Below are 13,248 nucleotides of genomic sequence, written 5' to 3' on the forward strand. Positions count from 1 at the left end.
TTCTTAATGTATGTCTTTGAGAATTTCTGTAACTGTTAGACAAGAAATTATTATGAATAGTTTTCAATATTAAACTAACTTTAAAATTTTTTAAAATCAAGTTTCTGAGAAATTACTGGCCTGCATTTTTGTAAAATTGCAGAAAATCAATACAATGTATTTTGGTCTTTACTAGTGATTTTAAGTATAGAAACAATGTCTTTTTTTTCCTGCAAACATTTCTTTGGTCTATAGTATTCCTCCCCAGAGGCATGCTCTGAAAGATACTTCTCAGATAGTAGCTATCCTTAGAAAACATCAGTTCACACTTTTACATTCAAATTGTTCCATCTTAATAAATTAGAAACAAGGGTGCCTGCTGTTTTAGTGCCTCTGTGTTCTGGAGAACAGAATGGCATTGGGGTTCCAGCACCCTTTACTTTTCTAATAATTCTATAAATGAGTAACCATGGAATGGCTTCATATAATGAGCACTATCTCATTTGCTTTCATGAGTTGTACATTAAAATATGGTGTTTCTTTGCTCTTTTCAATCCTCTGCATTTAAATTTTCCTTCACGCTAGCCACAGTGATCTTTACACTTCCCAGTGCCCACTATTGGATGAATATTTCTGACAGTGTTCATCTTTTCTATTTAGCCCCAGAGACTTCTAATCATAGAATTTTCCTTTTGGAAACAATTAGACTTAAATGGAATTAGTCTTCAGTAAATACAATAAGATAATAGCTTCTCTATAGTCAAATGGATGTTTGAAAATATTAGCAACATTATGCATTCGACTATTTTATGTCTGACATACTACCTATGAATCTCTGTACAGATTTATTGAAGATATCCAACATGTGGGAGAAGGTACTGGTTTCCTAATAGCTTCTTAATTCAGTCAATAAAGAAGGCAAGAGCCAATTGCTAGGCAAGGGGTAAACAGGGAGCTTCCCGGTCCCATGAGAGAGGAAGCATAGGAAAAGAGAGGGTTTTTGCAGTCATGCACTGGAAAGAGGAGAAATTAACAGTCATGTAAGATCTTGGGGGAAATTAGAAACCAGTGGGCCCGCCATTGGCAAAGACTGGCTGATATAGGTTCGCCGATAATGTTAGCATCTGCTCCCAGCAACTGTGCTAATAGGCAAATTCTAAGATAATAAGGATGAGTGTGTGTTTTTATCTGTGGATTCAAAGGTCTCAAGTGGGGCTAGTAACACAGCTCCCAGGCCAAGACAGCAGCTCCTGGCTTTCCCAGGTTGGGGGATGGTTGCAATCCACTTGGAGAAAAGGGAACCAGGAGAGGTCAGACCACAGGCTGAGCCCCCAGAAAAGGCAGGAGCATGTTTTTAAAATTATACCCAAAATCTTCCTACACAGAATTTGATTGGATTTTCAGCTCTATGTATCATAACTCAGAGCTTATATCAAATTAACAACCCTTGGGTTTCAGTGCCACATGTGGATGTCTACGATTGTGAAGAGAAGACATGAATATCAGTAGTTTGGGAACTTACCATGGAATAGTCATTTACATTCCTTACCTTGGTATCTAGCCTGCAATTTTATCTTTATTGTTTTTTCAAGTCATATATCCATAACTGAGACAACATAAGAGGCCATAACTATTAAAACAGGATTTGATGTGGTCATTGCATTGCTGTTCAATTCCTGTCAAATCCCATGGTTTTCTTCCTTTAGTTTCCCGTACTCAGTCGTGTAAGATACTGTTTGATACACAGCAGCCCTTCGTATGGAGTCAAATTTTGTGAAATTTTCACTGATCGCTATTGTGTATATACCTCCATGTTAAAGTATGTTTAATGATATGACTTTAGTTGTTCATGATTGTACATCAGTTAGGAAATAAGTTTTAGCACTAGCAGCTAATTCCACATTCTTCCCTTGCAGTTAGTCTCTGAAGAACTTTATAATTTTGCACATTCAACACATAAACTCCTCTCATTTTATATATTTATCCTCTACATTTAATCTGATTTTTGCAATGCTTCATTGCACTCCTCTGGATCCTAGAATGTCTCATGGGCAAGAATGTTTTCTCAAGACACACTGTAAGCCTACTGTTATATCTACATAACCCATCCTTGAAACTGGACACATTATATTGGTATGAGAATATGTTGTTACTAGACATATACATATCAGGTAATTTTATTTCCTTGTAAAATATATTAAACCTCCTGATTTGAATGCAAATTTTGTCAAATGACATTTCTTTAAGTACAGTTCCTATTTCTTTTTTTTTTCACTTGTCAATTAATTGCCTCAAGATCTCAAACCACAAATAAAGGGCCAATGTGGTTTAATTAAATATTTTTAATGATACTTTGTTGAAATGAGTGTAAATAATGTGGCTTATAAAGCTTCCTCATGTCACTCTATTAAATATCTGTTTACTAGTTTGTTATAAGTACAATTACATATAACAAGAAGACAACAATATTAAACTAAGAAGAGAATCAGATATGTTTACATTTTCATCTATTATTGTTGCATGTTCTCTGACTTTGTAAATTGACCATGATCATCAAGAGAAAATATATTCACAGGCATATAGCATTATATATGTTGTACATAGTTGAACAAGCAATTCACCTCAAAATTTCTTTGTTCCATTTTTCAGAAAAATAAGAATATAAAAATATTTATGCAAACATAATCCCCAAAAGTACAAGCTGTCCCATGACATTAAATATTAGAAGATATTTAAATATTTATATTAAGTCTACATATGTGTGCCTGTGTTTGGAAATGTGCACATTAGTGTAGGCATCTGTAAAGGCCAAAAAAGAAAGTCAGAATCTCTGAAGCCATCAGAGGGCTGTCACGATAGGTCCCTTTTTGTGAGCACTACATAGCCTTAGTAATGCTGTCAGGTCTTGCAGCCTCCACTTGAGGTGGATTCTCTTTTTGGGCCTGTCGCTGGAACTTCTTTTCCTTAGGCTGGTCTTCATTTCCATCCCTGCAATTCTATCAGACAGGAACAATTATGTATCAGAGTTTTATTTGTGAGATAGTAATCCCATTCCTCACTTAGTGCCCTGTCTTTCTGCTGGAGATGGGTTTTACTAGTTCCCTCTCCCCGCTGTAGAACATTTTATCTAGGTTCCCCCATTTGAGTCCTGAGGGTCTCCAATCTTCCAGGTCTCTAGTGCTTTCTGGAGGGTCTTCTCAACCTCCTACCTCCAGAGCTTACCTATTTCCATTCTTTCTGCTGCCCCTCAGTGCTTCTGTCCTTTTGCCCCTCCCAATACCACATCATGTTCCCCTCTTCACCCCCATTCCCTTTCCCTCCCAGTCCCTCTTTCTCTACCCCCCTTGTAGTTGATTTCTGCTCCTTCCCAAGTGGGACTGAGGCATTCTCACTTGGGCCCTTCAACTTGCTGACCTTTTTCAGTTCTGTAGATTGTTTCTTGACTATTCTGTATGTGTTTTTTTTTTTTTTTTTTTTGTTGTTGTTGTTCTTCTGTTTGGTTTGGTTTTTGTTTTTGTTTTGTTTTGTTTTTGTTTCTGGCTAATGTCCACATATCAGTGAGTACATACCTGTTGCAATACCCTTTCCAACCCAATCGTCAGTTTTTTGCATTTTCCTCTTCAACCCAAGAAAACCCATTCAATGAAAACACAACTCTGTAATTAGGAAAACAAGCTAATGTTTATTTGGGGCAGATTTACCACTACACTCTCTATTCACCTCCTTGGAAATTCCTTCTCAGTCCTCCTGTTCCTGTTCTGTCCTCTCCTCCTTCTCCTCTGTTTCCCCCTCTTCCATTTCACTCCCTGACTTATCCTCTTCTATTTCTTCTCCTTTTTCCCACCTCCTCTTCCTGTCTATTCATGTATTGCCTGAACATAAATCTACACATACCCTGCATGTCCTTTTGTGTCTGAGTTACCTCACTTAGGATATTTTTTAGTTCTATTCATTTGCCTGCAAAACTCAGGATGTCATCATTTTTAATAGCAGAGTAGTATTCCACTGTGTAAATAAACCACATTTTCTGTATCCATTCTTTTGTTGTGGGACATCTGGGTTGTTTCCTCCTTCTGGCTATAACATATAATTCTTCTATGAACATATTGAAACACTTGCTCCTGTGGCATGTTGGGGAATCTTTTAGGAATATTCCTAAGAGTGGTATTCCTGGGTCTTTAGGTAGATATGTTTCTAGTTTTCTGAGGAACCTCCAAATTAATTTTCAGAGTGGTTTTTACCAGTTTTCGATCCCACCAACATTGGGATCCTCTTTCTTTATATCATTGTCCTCCTGTGTTGTCACCTGAGGCTTTGATCTTAGCATTCTGATTGGTGTAAGGTAGAATCTCAGGGTTGTTTCGATTTGCATTTCTCTGATCACGAAGGATTTTGAACATTTCTTTAGGTCCTTCTCAGCAATTTGAGATTCCTCTGTTATGAATTCTCAGTTTAGTTCTGTACCCCATTTTTTAATCGGGTTGTATGGGTTTTTGTTATAGTTTTTTTGTTATTTTTGGTGGTTAGCTTCTGTGTTCTTTATATATTTTGGATATTAGCTCTCTATCACATGTGGGGTTAGTGGAAATGCAGATATTTGCACCCAAGCAATCACCATAAGCTTCTGACCCCTGTGATTGAATTAGGGAAAAGCTGGAAGAAGCTGAGGAGGAGGGTAACCCCGTAAGAGGACTAGCAGTCTCAATAAACCTACACCCTAAAGATCTCTCAGACACTGAATCACCAATTAGGAAGCATACACCAGCTTATATCAGGCCCTCAACACATATACAGCAGAGTGGTCTCAGGTCTTGGTTCAGTCAGAGAAGATGCACCTAACCCTCAAGGTACTGGAGGCTCCAGAAAGTTTAGATTTCTGGTGGACTGGAGTGGTAACATACTAGTGCAAACAGAGACACAGGGAGGGGTATGGAATATGGAACAGTTGGAGGGTGGCCCAGTGTAAAAATAAAGCACCTAACTAACTAACTAACTAACTAACTAACTAACTAACTAACCAACTAAATAAATAAATAAAATAATCCCTGAAGCTGGAGTTATGGGCAGTCTGTAGTCATACAATATTGGTGCAGGATACTGAACTTGAGTTCCTTTCAGAGGCAGGATATACTTATTTTAAATATTGAGCCATCTCTACAGTCTTTATTTTATTAATTTTATTACAAAAGGGAGACACATAAAAAAAGAAGCTTCTTATATGTAATGTTTAATATAAACTATTTCTCAATTTCCTGAGACAAAAGGGGTTACAATTAAAGGCAAACCATTTTGTTGTGAATTTGTGTTTAAATACAATGATTCCAATACTAGGCATATCTCAGGAAAGTGAGAATGTCACTGGAGATTATTAAGTTAAATCATTGTCTGGAAAACAATAATCACATGATTAGTCTAATTACAGGATATTAGGTTTAATAATTACAAATAGTCATGTATATATGTGTGTATGTAAGTATGTGTGTATGTATGTATGTATACATATGACATGAAAGTAGACATGAGCTTGATTGAGAAACAAAGGTATTAATGGGAGTGGGCAGAAAGTTCCAGGTGATGCTTTTATAGGTTACACATGGTAGATTTTCTAGGTACATTCAAATACCTACATAATGGCTTCTAGAACCAATTATATATGTGTGTGTGTGTGTATACATATATATACATATAATGTTCACATTTGTTTTATATATTATATAATATATACACACATACACATGCACATATGTATGTGAAGCATTTTATGTATATTTAATTGTGCTATATTGAAAATACACAATTTTGGAAAAAAATCTTTAACAATATTGATATTTTGAGTGAATATTGCCATGTCTGTAATCCTTGCTTCTTCTACTTTACCAACCGTAGATTTTTGTTCATACATTAATTTCCCTAAACCACATCTAAGATTTGATGTATAGAATCATTTCAGTATTGGATATAAAATAGGTTATAAAATAGATTTTAGATAAGTATTTGATAAAGTAACCCTTACATTTTGGTATTTGTGAAATATTTCAATATTTGTAAATATTCACTTGAAACAATAGTTAATTTAAAAGAATATTCTTTTCCAAACTACATCCACTTGACATGTCTGTAGAATGTCTTTTCTATGGCTGCCCACTACCAGGTTCCCACTTCAGGTGGGCTCTGTATGTATATGGTATTTAAATGTTTTACATGATATCAGAAGGATACTGGTCTTTCAGGTGCCCTCTATTTTCTTATCATTTAAAATCTAGTTAAAGGTAGATTCAGTCAACTGTATTGTTTGTATTAATGCTGCCAACTAAATAAATGAAGTTCCCTGAGAGTTGTGGTAAGCCAGGCCTAGCTATTGTTCATCACACATGCTGTTGTAAAGTATCACTGAGGTGAGAGGTATGCATAGGAGAGAGCTTACCTGAGCTGGCCAGACATATGTATAATTCAGCACACGGTTCCCTGTATGGTATAGATTCAGGTGATAGATATAGACAGACAGACAGGCACTTGCATACACACAAACACACATGGCGGCAGGTGTGGTTTAAAGTAGATAATCCACATTCTTATCTGCTATACAAACACTTCCAATTGTTTCAAATTGTTTAATATCTGTCAACAGAAATCTTGTTGATTGTCTTCCTACAATCAAAGAAAAAAGTAAAAATTATTATACTTATTCAGTCTCACAAATTTAATATTCATCTACAGATAAGTAAATGTGTCCTCATTTGATATATTGTGTGCACATGGCATTTTACAAATGTAAATTACAAGTTTATTTCAGCAATGAAGTCTTTACAATACCTACTGTTGTTCTATTAAATTTCCCCTTCTTTTATGAACAATGTTTACTTTATAGCACTCACAAAACATATTCTGATGGTTTTATAATTTTAATAAATAGTCAAAATTTTGCAATTTCTGATTAAAACGTCCAAGGAAATTGTTTTTATTTAGAGAATGTGAACTTAAACTTCATGTATATCTACTGTGTTCAAAGAGGTTCACTGAAAGTCTTGATTTTAACATTCCATCATAATGATTGTTTTCTCCAGAATATTGCATACATTTTCCAGGAGTAGATAACATTTTAACTAGTCTTTAAGAATCTATAAAATCCTAGAATCCTTTGTGCTTTTGGTGTTTTCAGAACAAACAATAAATGTTTGCTCAGAATAAATGGTATTCAGAGAAAAAAATCAGAACCACACTATCAAGAATATTAGCAAAAATGTTCCAGAAAAAGCAAACACTAGAACAGCTGACAAGAAATCAAACACAGGGCCAGTGTGAAAGGGATACCGAATACATAAGAGATTCTCTCCAAATACCCTCAAGCACAGTGTAGTATTAGACAATTTTAATTCCAGCAATCAAGAACCACAGACAAGTGGATCTCTGTGAGTTTATGGTCCCCTTGGACTACATAGTAATTTTCAGGCCAGTCAGGGCTACCCTTCTCAAAAAAGTTTTTTGAATAGCTGTAAAGTATAATAAATATAAGGTCTACAAACAGATATTCTTCATTACAGTATACTAATTAGTTTCATGAGATTGTCATAAGTATGTAAAGATTCTGTTTCTAACAGACAAGTAAATATTCTTACACACCTAATGGTAAAAAGAAAGCAATGTTTAAATGTTGGGAGATAGCTTGTAAGGTATATTTGATTCATGTATTGCTATATTCCTAAGTTTGGCGTTCTACATTGCCCTGATAAGGCCTGCATCTTGATCCCACTGCTGTGCTAGTATATGAAAGAAGAAAGAGAATGCATCAAGCAGCTAGATGTGTTGATGGTCAACTCAGGTATCTCTTGTGTGTTCTATAATAATTTGTGATGATAGAGCTTTTTGAAGTCAGACTCAGGAAATTCTTTGAATAACAAAATAACAGTATCATGACAAACATGTTAAACAAAAATGAAACTTTATTGTGTAATCACATGCACTGCATTCTGTTTATCATTATGCCTTATATTTATCATTAACTAACTATTTAATTTATTTTTAATATGCCTTATTAGATCAGTGAACCTCCTGTAAAGCCCATTAGTCTTTGTTGCCCAAGAACTTTCTGGGCAACCCTTTTAAAGAGCCACTTTTCCTTTATTCCTACAATTCAGATGATTTCCCCTCTACTCTAAATCTTTTCCTTCTGTATTTCCAGTGTCATGGTTATCCCTTTCCTCTTCCACCCCCTGTGTCTTAGCCCACAGGAAGAACTGTAAGGGTCCTGCCCATCTCCCTTTGCCTAGCCACTGGCTGTTCAGCAATTCTTTATTGCCAACCAAACCTAGCTGGGGCAGGCTTCCTTTAGCTTGTATGTGGGACACTGCAAACTGGCTTTTATTGGGCAACACCATTAGCAGGAAAACACCAGTTGGTAAAAAAATTAATTTTAAAAAAGAACCCTTATTAAAGTAGATTTTAAAAACACACCTTAAACTTATATTCAAATAAACAGGAACTTTTCATTCATCTGTTGCCTATTCACACTACTATATTAATCATAGAGTAGTAGTCAAATTAGTCAACTTCCATTAAGAATCAACATATACACTTGTGTGTGCCCCCTCCCCCATGTGTGTGTGTGAGAGAGGTAACAACAGTACATTTTTGTAAAACTTCACTAAGCATAAAAAATTAAAAGAAGGATTATTAAGTGAGTCTGACATTTCAGAAAATTGATCTGCATATTTTTTTAGTTGCTAAGAATAAAAATTCAAGTGACAGTTTTATTGGCACAAAAGAAAATATATATTCTTTGGTCCTTGGGAATATATTCTGCAGGTATTAGGCGTTTAGATGTGTGGTTCATTTAATTCTGATGTTTCTGTGGTTCTGCTTTTGGTTCAGACAACCTGTGTTTTGGAGACATTACAGTATTAAAATCACCTACTATTAGTGAGTCAATGTTAATCTGTCTTTAAAACCAAGTGGTACAATTTTTTAAAGAAATTTGATACAACAAAGTTTGGGCATATATGCTTTAACATAGGAATGTCTTCTTGGTTAAAAATTCACTTAGTTACACATTTTTGCCTTTCATACATTTCATTCAGTATCTGTAAGAAGACTAATTAATCTAACAAGATAAAGTGAAAACCAGTTGTTACTTAAAATGTTTTTTTAATTTTGTTATTTAAATTAAATTAATATGTTTTGGCTTACATACCTCACTTTCTTTGCTTCTCCATAATTCTACTAGGATACTTGTTGCATCTGAAAAAAATGTCAGATGTTACTTATAACATTTAAGTCAGTTAAAGAGAGTTCTAGTTCAGTGGTAGAAAGTGTGCTTCACACAAACAGACTGTGTCTTCAGTTCTCATCAAACATATTGTTTTCAATGATCAAAAAATGATTATCAATATGCAGACCCTAGAAGACATATCTTCTCATGTTATTTGTAATTGCAAAATAGTAAAATCAAATAAGGACTAATTAAAAGCATACAATGGCACCTAGTTTATGAAACATGGTATTACAAAATTAAGCTGGACTGTGAAGCCTAAAACTATGATTGAGCAAAACATGGGTGGATACAACCAGGTTAAAAGTTGCCAAGAAACTAAGCCAATGTATGTCAAAGGTACCTAGAGTTTGAGCAGAAATCATCATTTTGACTTATGTTTGTTAACTTATGCATCTTTGTGCCTATGTGTTTATTTAGTGAGTGTCTGTGTCTGGGTGTACATGTATATATACCAAGAAGCATTCATATAGGTCTTGGTCAGTTGACAATTTATGGAACAACTTCATCTCTTCTTTCACTTATAGGCTTTGCAAATTGAACCAAGGTCACCAGGCTTTGCAACAAAGGCCTCTACTCACTGAGTAGCCCTGTATGTTCAGAAATAATCATTTTTAAAGATTAATTTACATGAAGGCTTTAAGTAAATTTAAAATGTATAAATTCACTTCTGTGTGTTCTATAAAGTTCGTGGTGATGTCTCAAAAATAAGAACACAAGGACCTTTTGAAATTTATCGCTGTGTGTATGTGTGTGTGTGTGTGTGTTTGTGTGTGTGTAAGAGAGAGAGAGAGAGAGAGAGAGAGAGAGAGAGAGAGAGAGAGAAATGGATAGGGAGACATTGGCTGCACTCAGCAGTGCATTCACTTCTGTAGAGTAAAGCTTACTCCAGGTGTCTTTTTCACTCTTATCCATTTTATATATTTGAAACAAAGTTTTATTCTGAATTAAGAGCTCATAGTTCATTCAAGACTAGCTTGACTGAGAGCTCCAGAATCCCCCACTCATTCTCATTCTCCATTACTGTAGTGACAGTCACTATACCAAACTTTATGTAGGTGCTGGGATCCAAACTCATGTCCTTGCATTGACATGGAGGCACCATTTGCCAGAAGAGCTTTCTCCCACTCATTTCCTTTGGATGTTTAGCAGCATCCCTTGCGGCCTTACCTCAGCAGGTGTAAACTGCAAAACCTAAGAGTCTGCCAAGTTAAAAATAAGAACTATTCCAAAACTGTCAAGCTGAAAGTATAACCAACCATTCTAAGGCAGTCTTCCAGGCCACTTGCTGGTGGTGAGAGTTGGAGGAAGATGCTGTATGGGATTCTTTCAGGAGATGTTTTCTGGGTCCTGGAATGCTGCCCAAAATGCCAGTAGAAGAGCAGTCAGTCAAAGGCCCCAGGCTTGGTGCATTTACTGCAGGGCTGCTGTGCTGTGTTTCCATGTGCAGCTTTGACCTATTCTCTTCTGGACTTTCATTACTCCTAAGGAAATTGTAAACAGTAAAGTCAGCTGCTACTTTTGCTGAAGTTCTATTAATTTGTTTGCATTTTAACAATACTTCCAGGAGATTAAGTGAAATTTCCATGAAAATGGCATGTTAACAGTAAAGGTATATTGGAGCATACCTTTGTGTGTGTGTGTGTGTCTGTGTGTTATATATATATGTGTGTGTGTGTGTATGGAGGAGTGGACTGTACTTGTGAGTAAAAATCTTTTCCAAAGACAGTTCATGTAATTCAAGAGATACTGCAAATACAACATTAGATTTTTAAAGAAAAGTGGATAGGTACAGCTGTCAGTAATATGTGCCTTGACAGATAAGACTCTGCGTAACTAGACTCAATATACTTATTTTATTCATGATGTTATTGGAATGCTTAATAAAACATATCAAGGGTAGTATAAGATACTAAATGTTCACATTTTTATTTATAAAGATTTCATATGTAAAAATCTGTTATGGCATCAATGTTCTTATATATTTATGCTTTAGAAACTATAATAAAACAACTAGCAAGATGTAGATTTTATTATAGTAGAACTTTGTCCTCTGGAAAAGATAGGGCCTTCACCCTCTTAAACTCTTAGCAGGTGAAATTTTTTTAATACCTGAACTGTCAAAACACTGGGTACCTTATCCTTACATGGAATTGACGCCTCATGAGTCTTTACTTCTCCATAAGAACATGATAGATAGTCAGTTGTTGCAAAAGAGAATGAATCTTCTTTTATGGGTGCTTTAGTTTCTTGTAAGTTCTTCATCTTTTTGTAAGTAATCCTTCACCAAAGTTCCTGGAATTTACCCAGGTTCAACTCAATGGCTCACTAAACTATGCTGAATACAAGTCTTCTTATAACATCAGTACAGGAAATAATGTTCATGTCTTCCAAGCAAAAATTCACTCAACATTCACAGACAAGTTAATGAATTTAACAAATGTCACCTTTGAGAATATTGGCCTTAAACTATGTTCTCCTTATGTATTAGGTATCATTAAACCTTTGGCACTGGAGAATAATTCATAACAACTTTTGGGACAAATGTAATACCTGAACTGGCAATCAAAAGAACCAAAATTGTATATGACAGCATTACATCATTACATCATTAACAAGGCAGCAAGGGTGAGACGTGCCAATCTATCATTCATATATATTCATAAGAATAATTTTTAACTATTTTGTGGTCAAGGCTTTTTTTTCTTTTTCTTTTTTTCTTTTTCTTTTTTTTTTTTTGCTCATGTTAATCTTTCCCTACACAAAAAGGACTTAATGGGGAGTTTAGAGACGAAGGATATTTTACATACAGACTCCTTCTAATGGTAAAAAGTAGGGATGGCAGAACTTATACATTTGGCTTTAAGCTACACTATGTTAAAGACAATTTACCATTCAATATTAATATTTATGAGAATTCTTACAATAAGTTTTGGGTCAATATCACTGTCTTAATTACAGAGTTTCATAAGTACTCAGATGAAAATATATTCAATTGACTAATTATATGAAAATAGAGGAGAAAGGGACAGAGATGGGGGAAGGAACTCTGTGAGGGAGGACTAGGAGAGAAAACAGTATTTGGGAATTAAATAAGTAAATTAATTAGTGAAAAACAGAAAGATTAAAATGAGAAAACAAAAATATCTCCTATGGTAAAAAGCACAAAATATTTTTCAAGATTTTTTAATTGTATTTTTTAACAACTTTATTAACAAAACAAAGATAAATGAACAAATTTTAAGCGTTTTTGAATAAAAGTATATGATACATTTTGTCAGTGCTTGGCTTTATTTTTTAAAGGTTTGATAGTATGCTTTAAGGTCTTAGTAGTTACAATGAGCGAAGAGTACATGTAAAACCGGATGTAACCTGGAATTAGTCAAAATTTCCTTGGTGTGTAAGGATTGAGCATAATTTTTTTTCTTGAACTTCACACAGTCTGTGAGTTGTTTCTGGGGTGTTCAGAGCTTTCTGGGGTTAGTATCCCATTATTAGTGACTGCATATTATGTCTGTTTTTTTGTGACTGGGTTATCTCAGAATGATATTCTCTAGATGCAACCATTTATAATAAGAATTTGGTTAAGTCATTGTTTCTGATAGCTGAGTAGTACTCCATTGTGTAAATGTACCAAAATTTTTGTATCCATTCATCTACTGAAGGACATCTGGGTTCTTTCCAGCTTCTGGCTATTATAAATAGAGCTGCTATGAACACTGTGATGCATGCAACATTATTGTATATTGGAGTGTCTCTGGGGTATATGCCCAGAAGTGGAATAGCTGAATCTTCAGGTAGTACTATGTCCAATTTTCTGAGGAATTGCCAGACTGATTTCCAGAGTAGTTGTATCAGTTTACAACTCCACCAACAGTGGAGAAGTGTTCCTCTTTCTCCACATCCCATCCAGCATCTGCTGTCATCTGAGTTTTGGATCATTGCCATTCTGACAGGTGTGAGGTTAAATCTCAGGGTTGTTTTGATTTGCATTTCCCTTATGG

At 35.1% G+C, this 13,248-nt stretch overlaps 1 protein-coding gene across 1 annotated transcript in view; it reads right to left on the reverse strand.

Annotated features, from left to right (window-relative positions):
* Nucleotides 1–6,590: 6,590 nt before the first annotated feature.
* LOC308431910 (uncharacterized protein) overlaps nucleotides 6,591–13,248 on the reverse strand; it is a gene marked incomplete at both ends in the record, with an annotated part of 176,624 nt that continues 169,966 nt past the window's right edge. Inside the window, 2 exons of the mRNA XM_080931510.1 lie at nucleotides 6,591–6,627; nucleotides 10,504–10,728. Of these exons, the coding sequence (XP_080787636.1) occupies nucleotides 6,591–6,627; nucleotides 10,504–10,728 (262 nt within the window). The remainder of the gene's footprint in view (nucleotides 6,628–10,503; nucleotides 10,729–13,248) is intronic.

Source organism: Micromys minutus, assembly GCF_963924665.1.
Source record: "Micromys minutus genome assembly, chromosome: 17".
Lineage (NCBI taxonomy): Eukaryota > Metazoa > Chordata > Mammalia > Rodentia > Muridae > Micromys > Micromys minutus.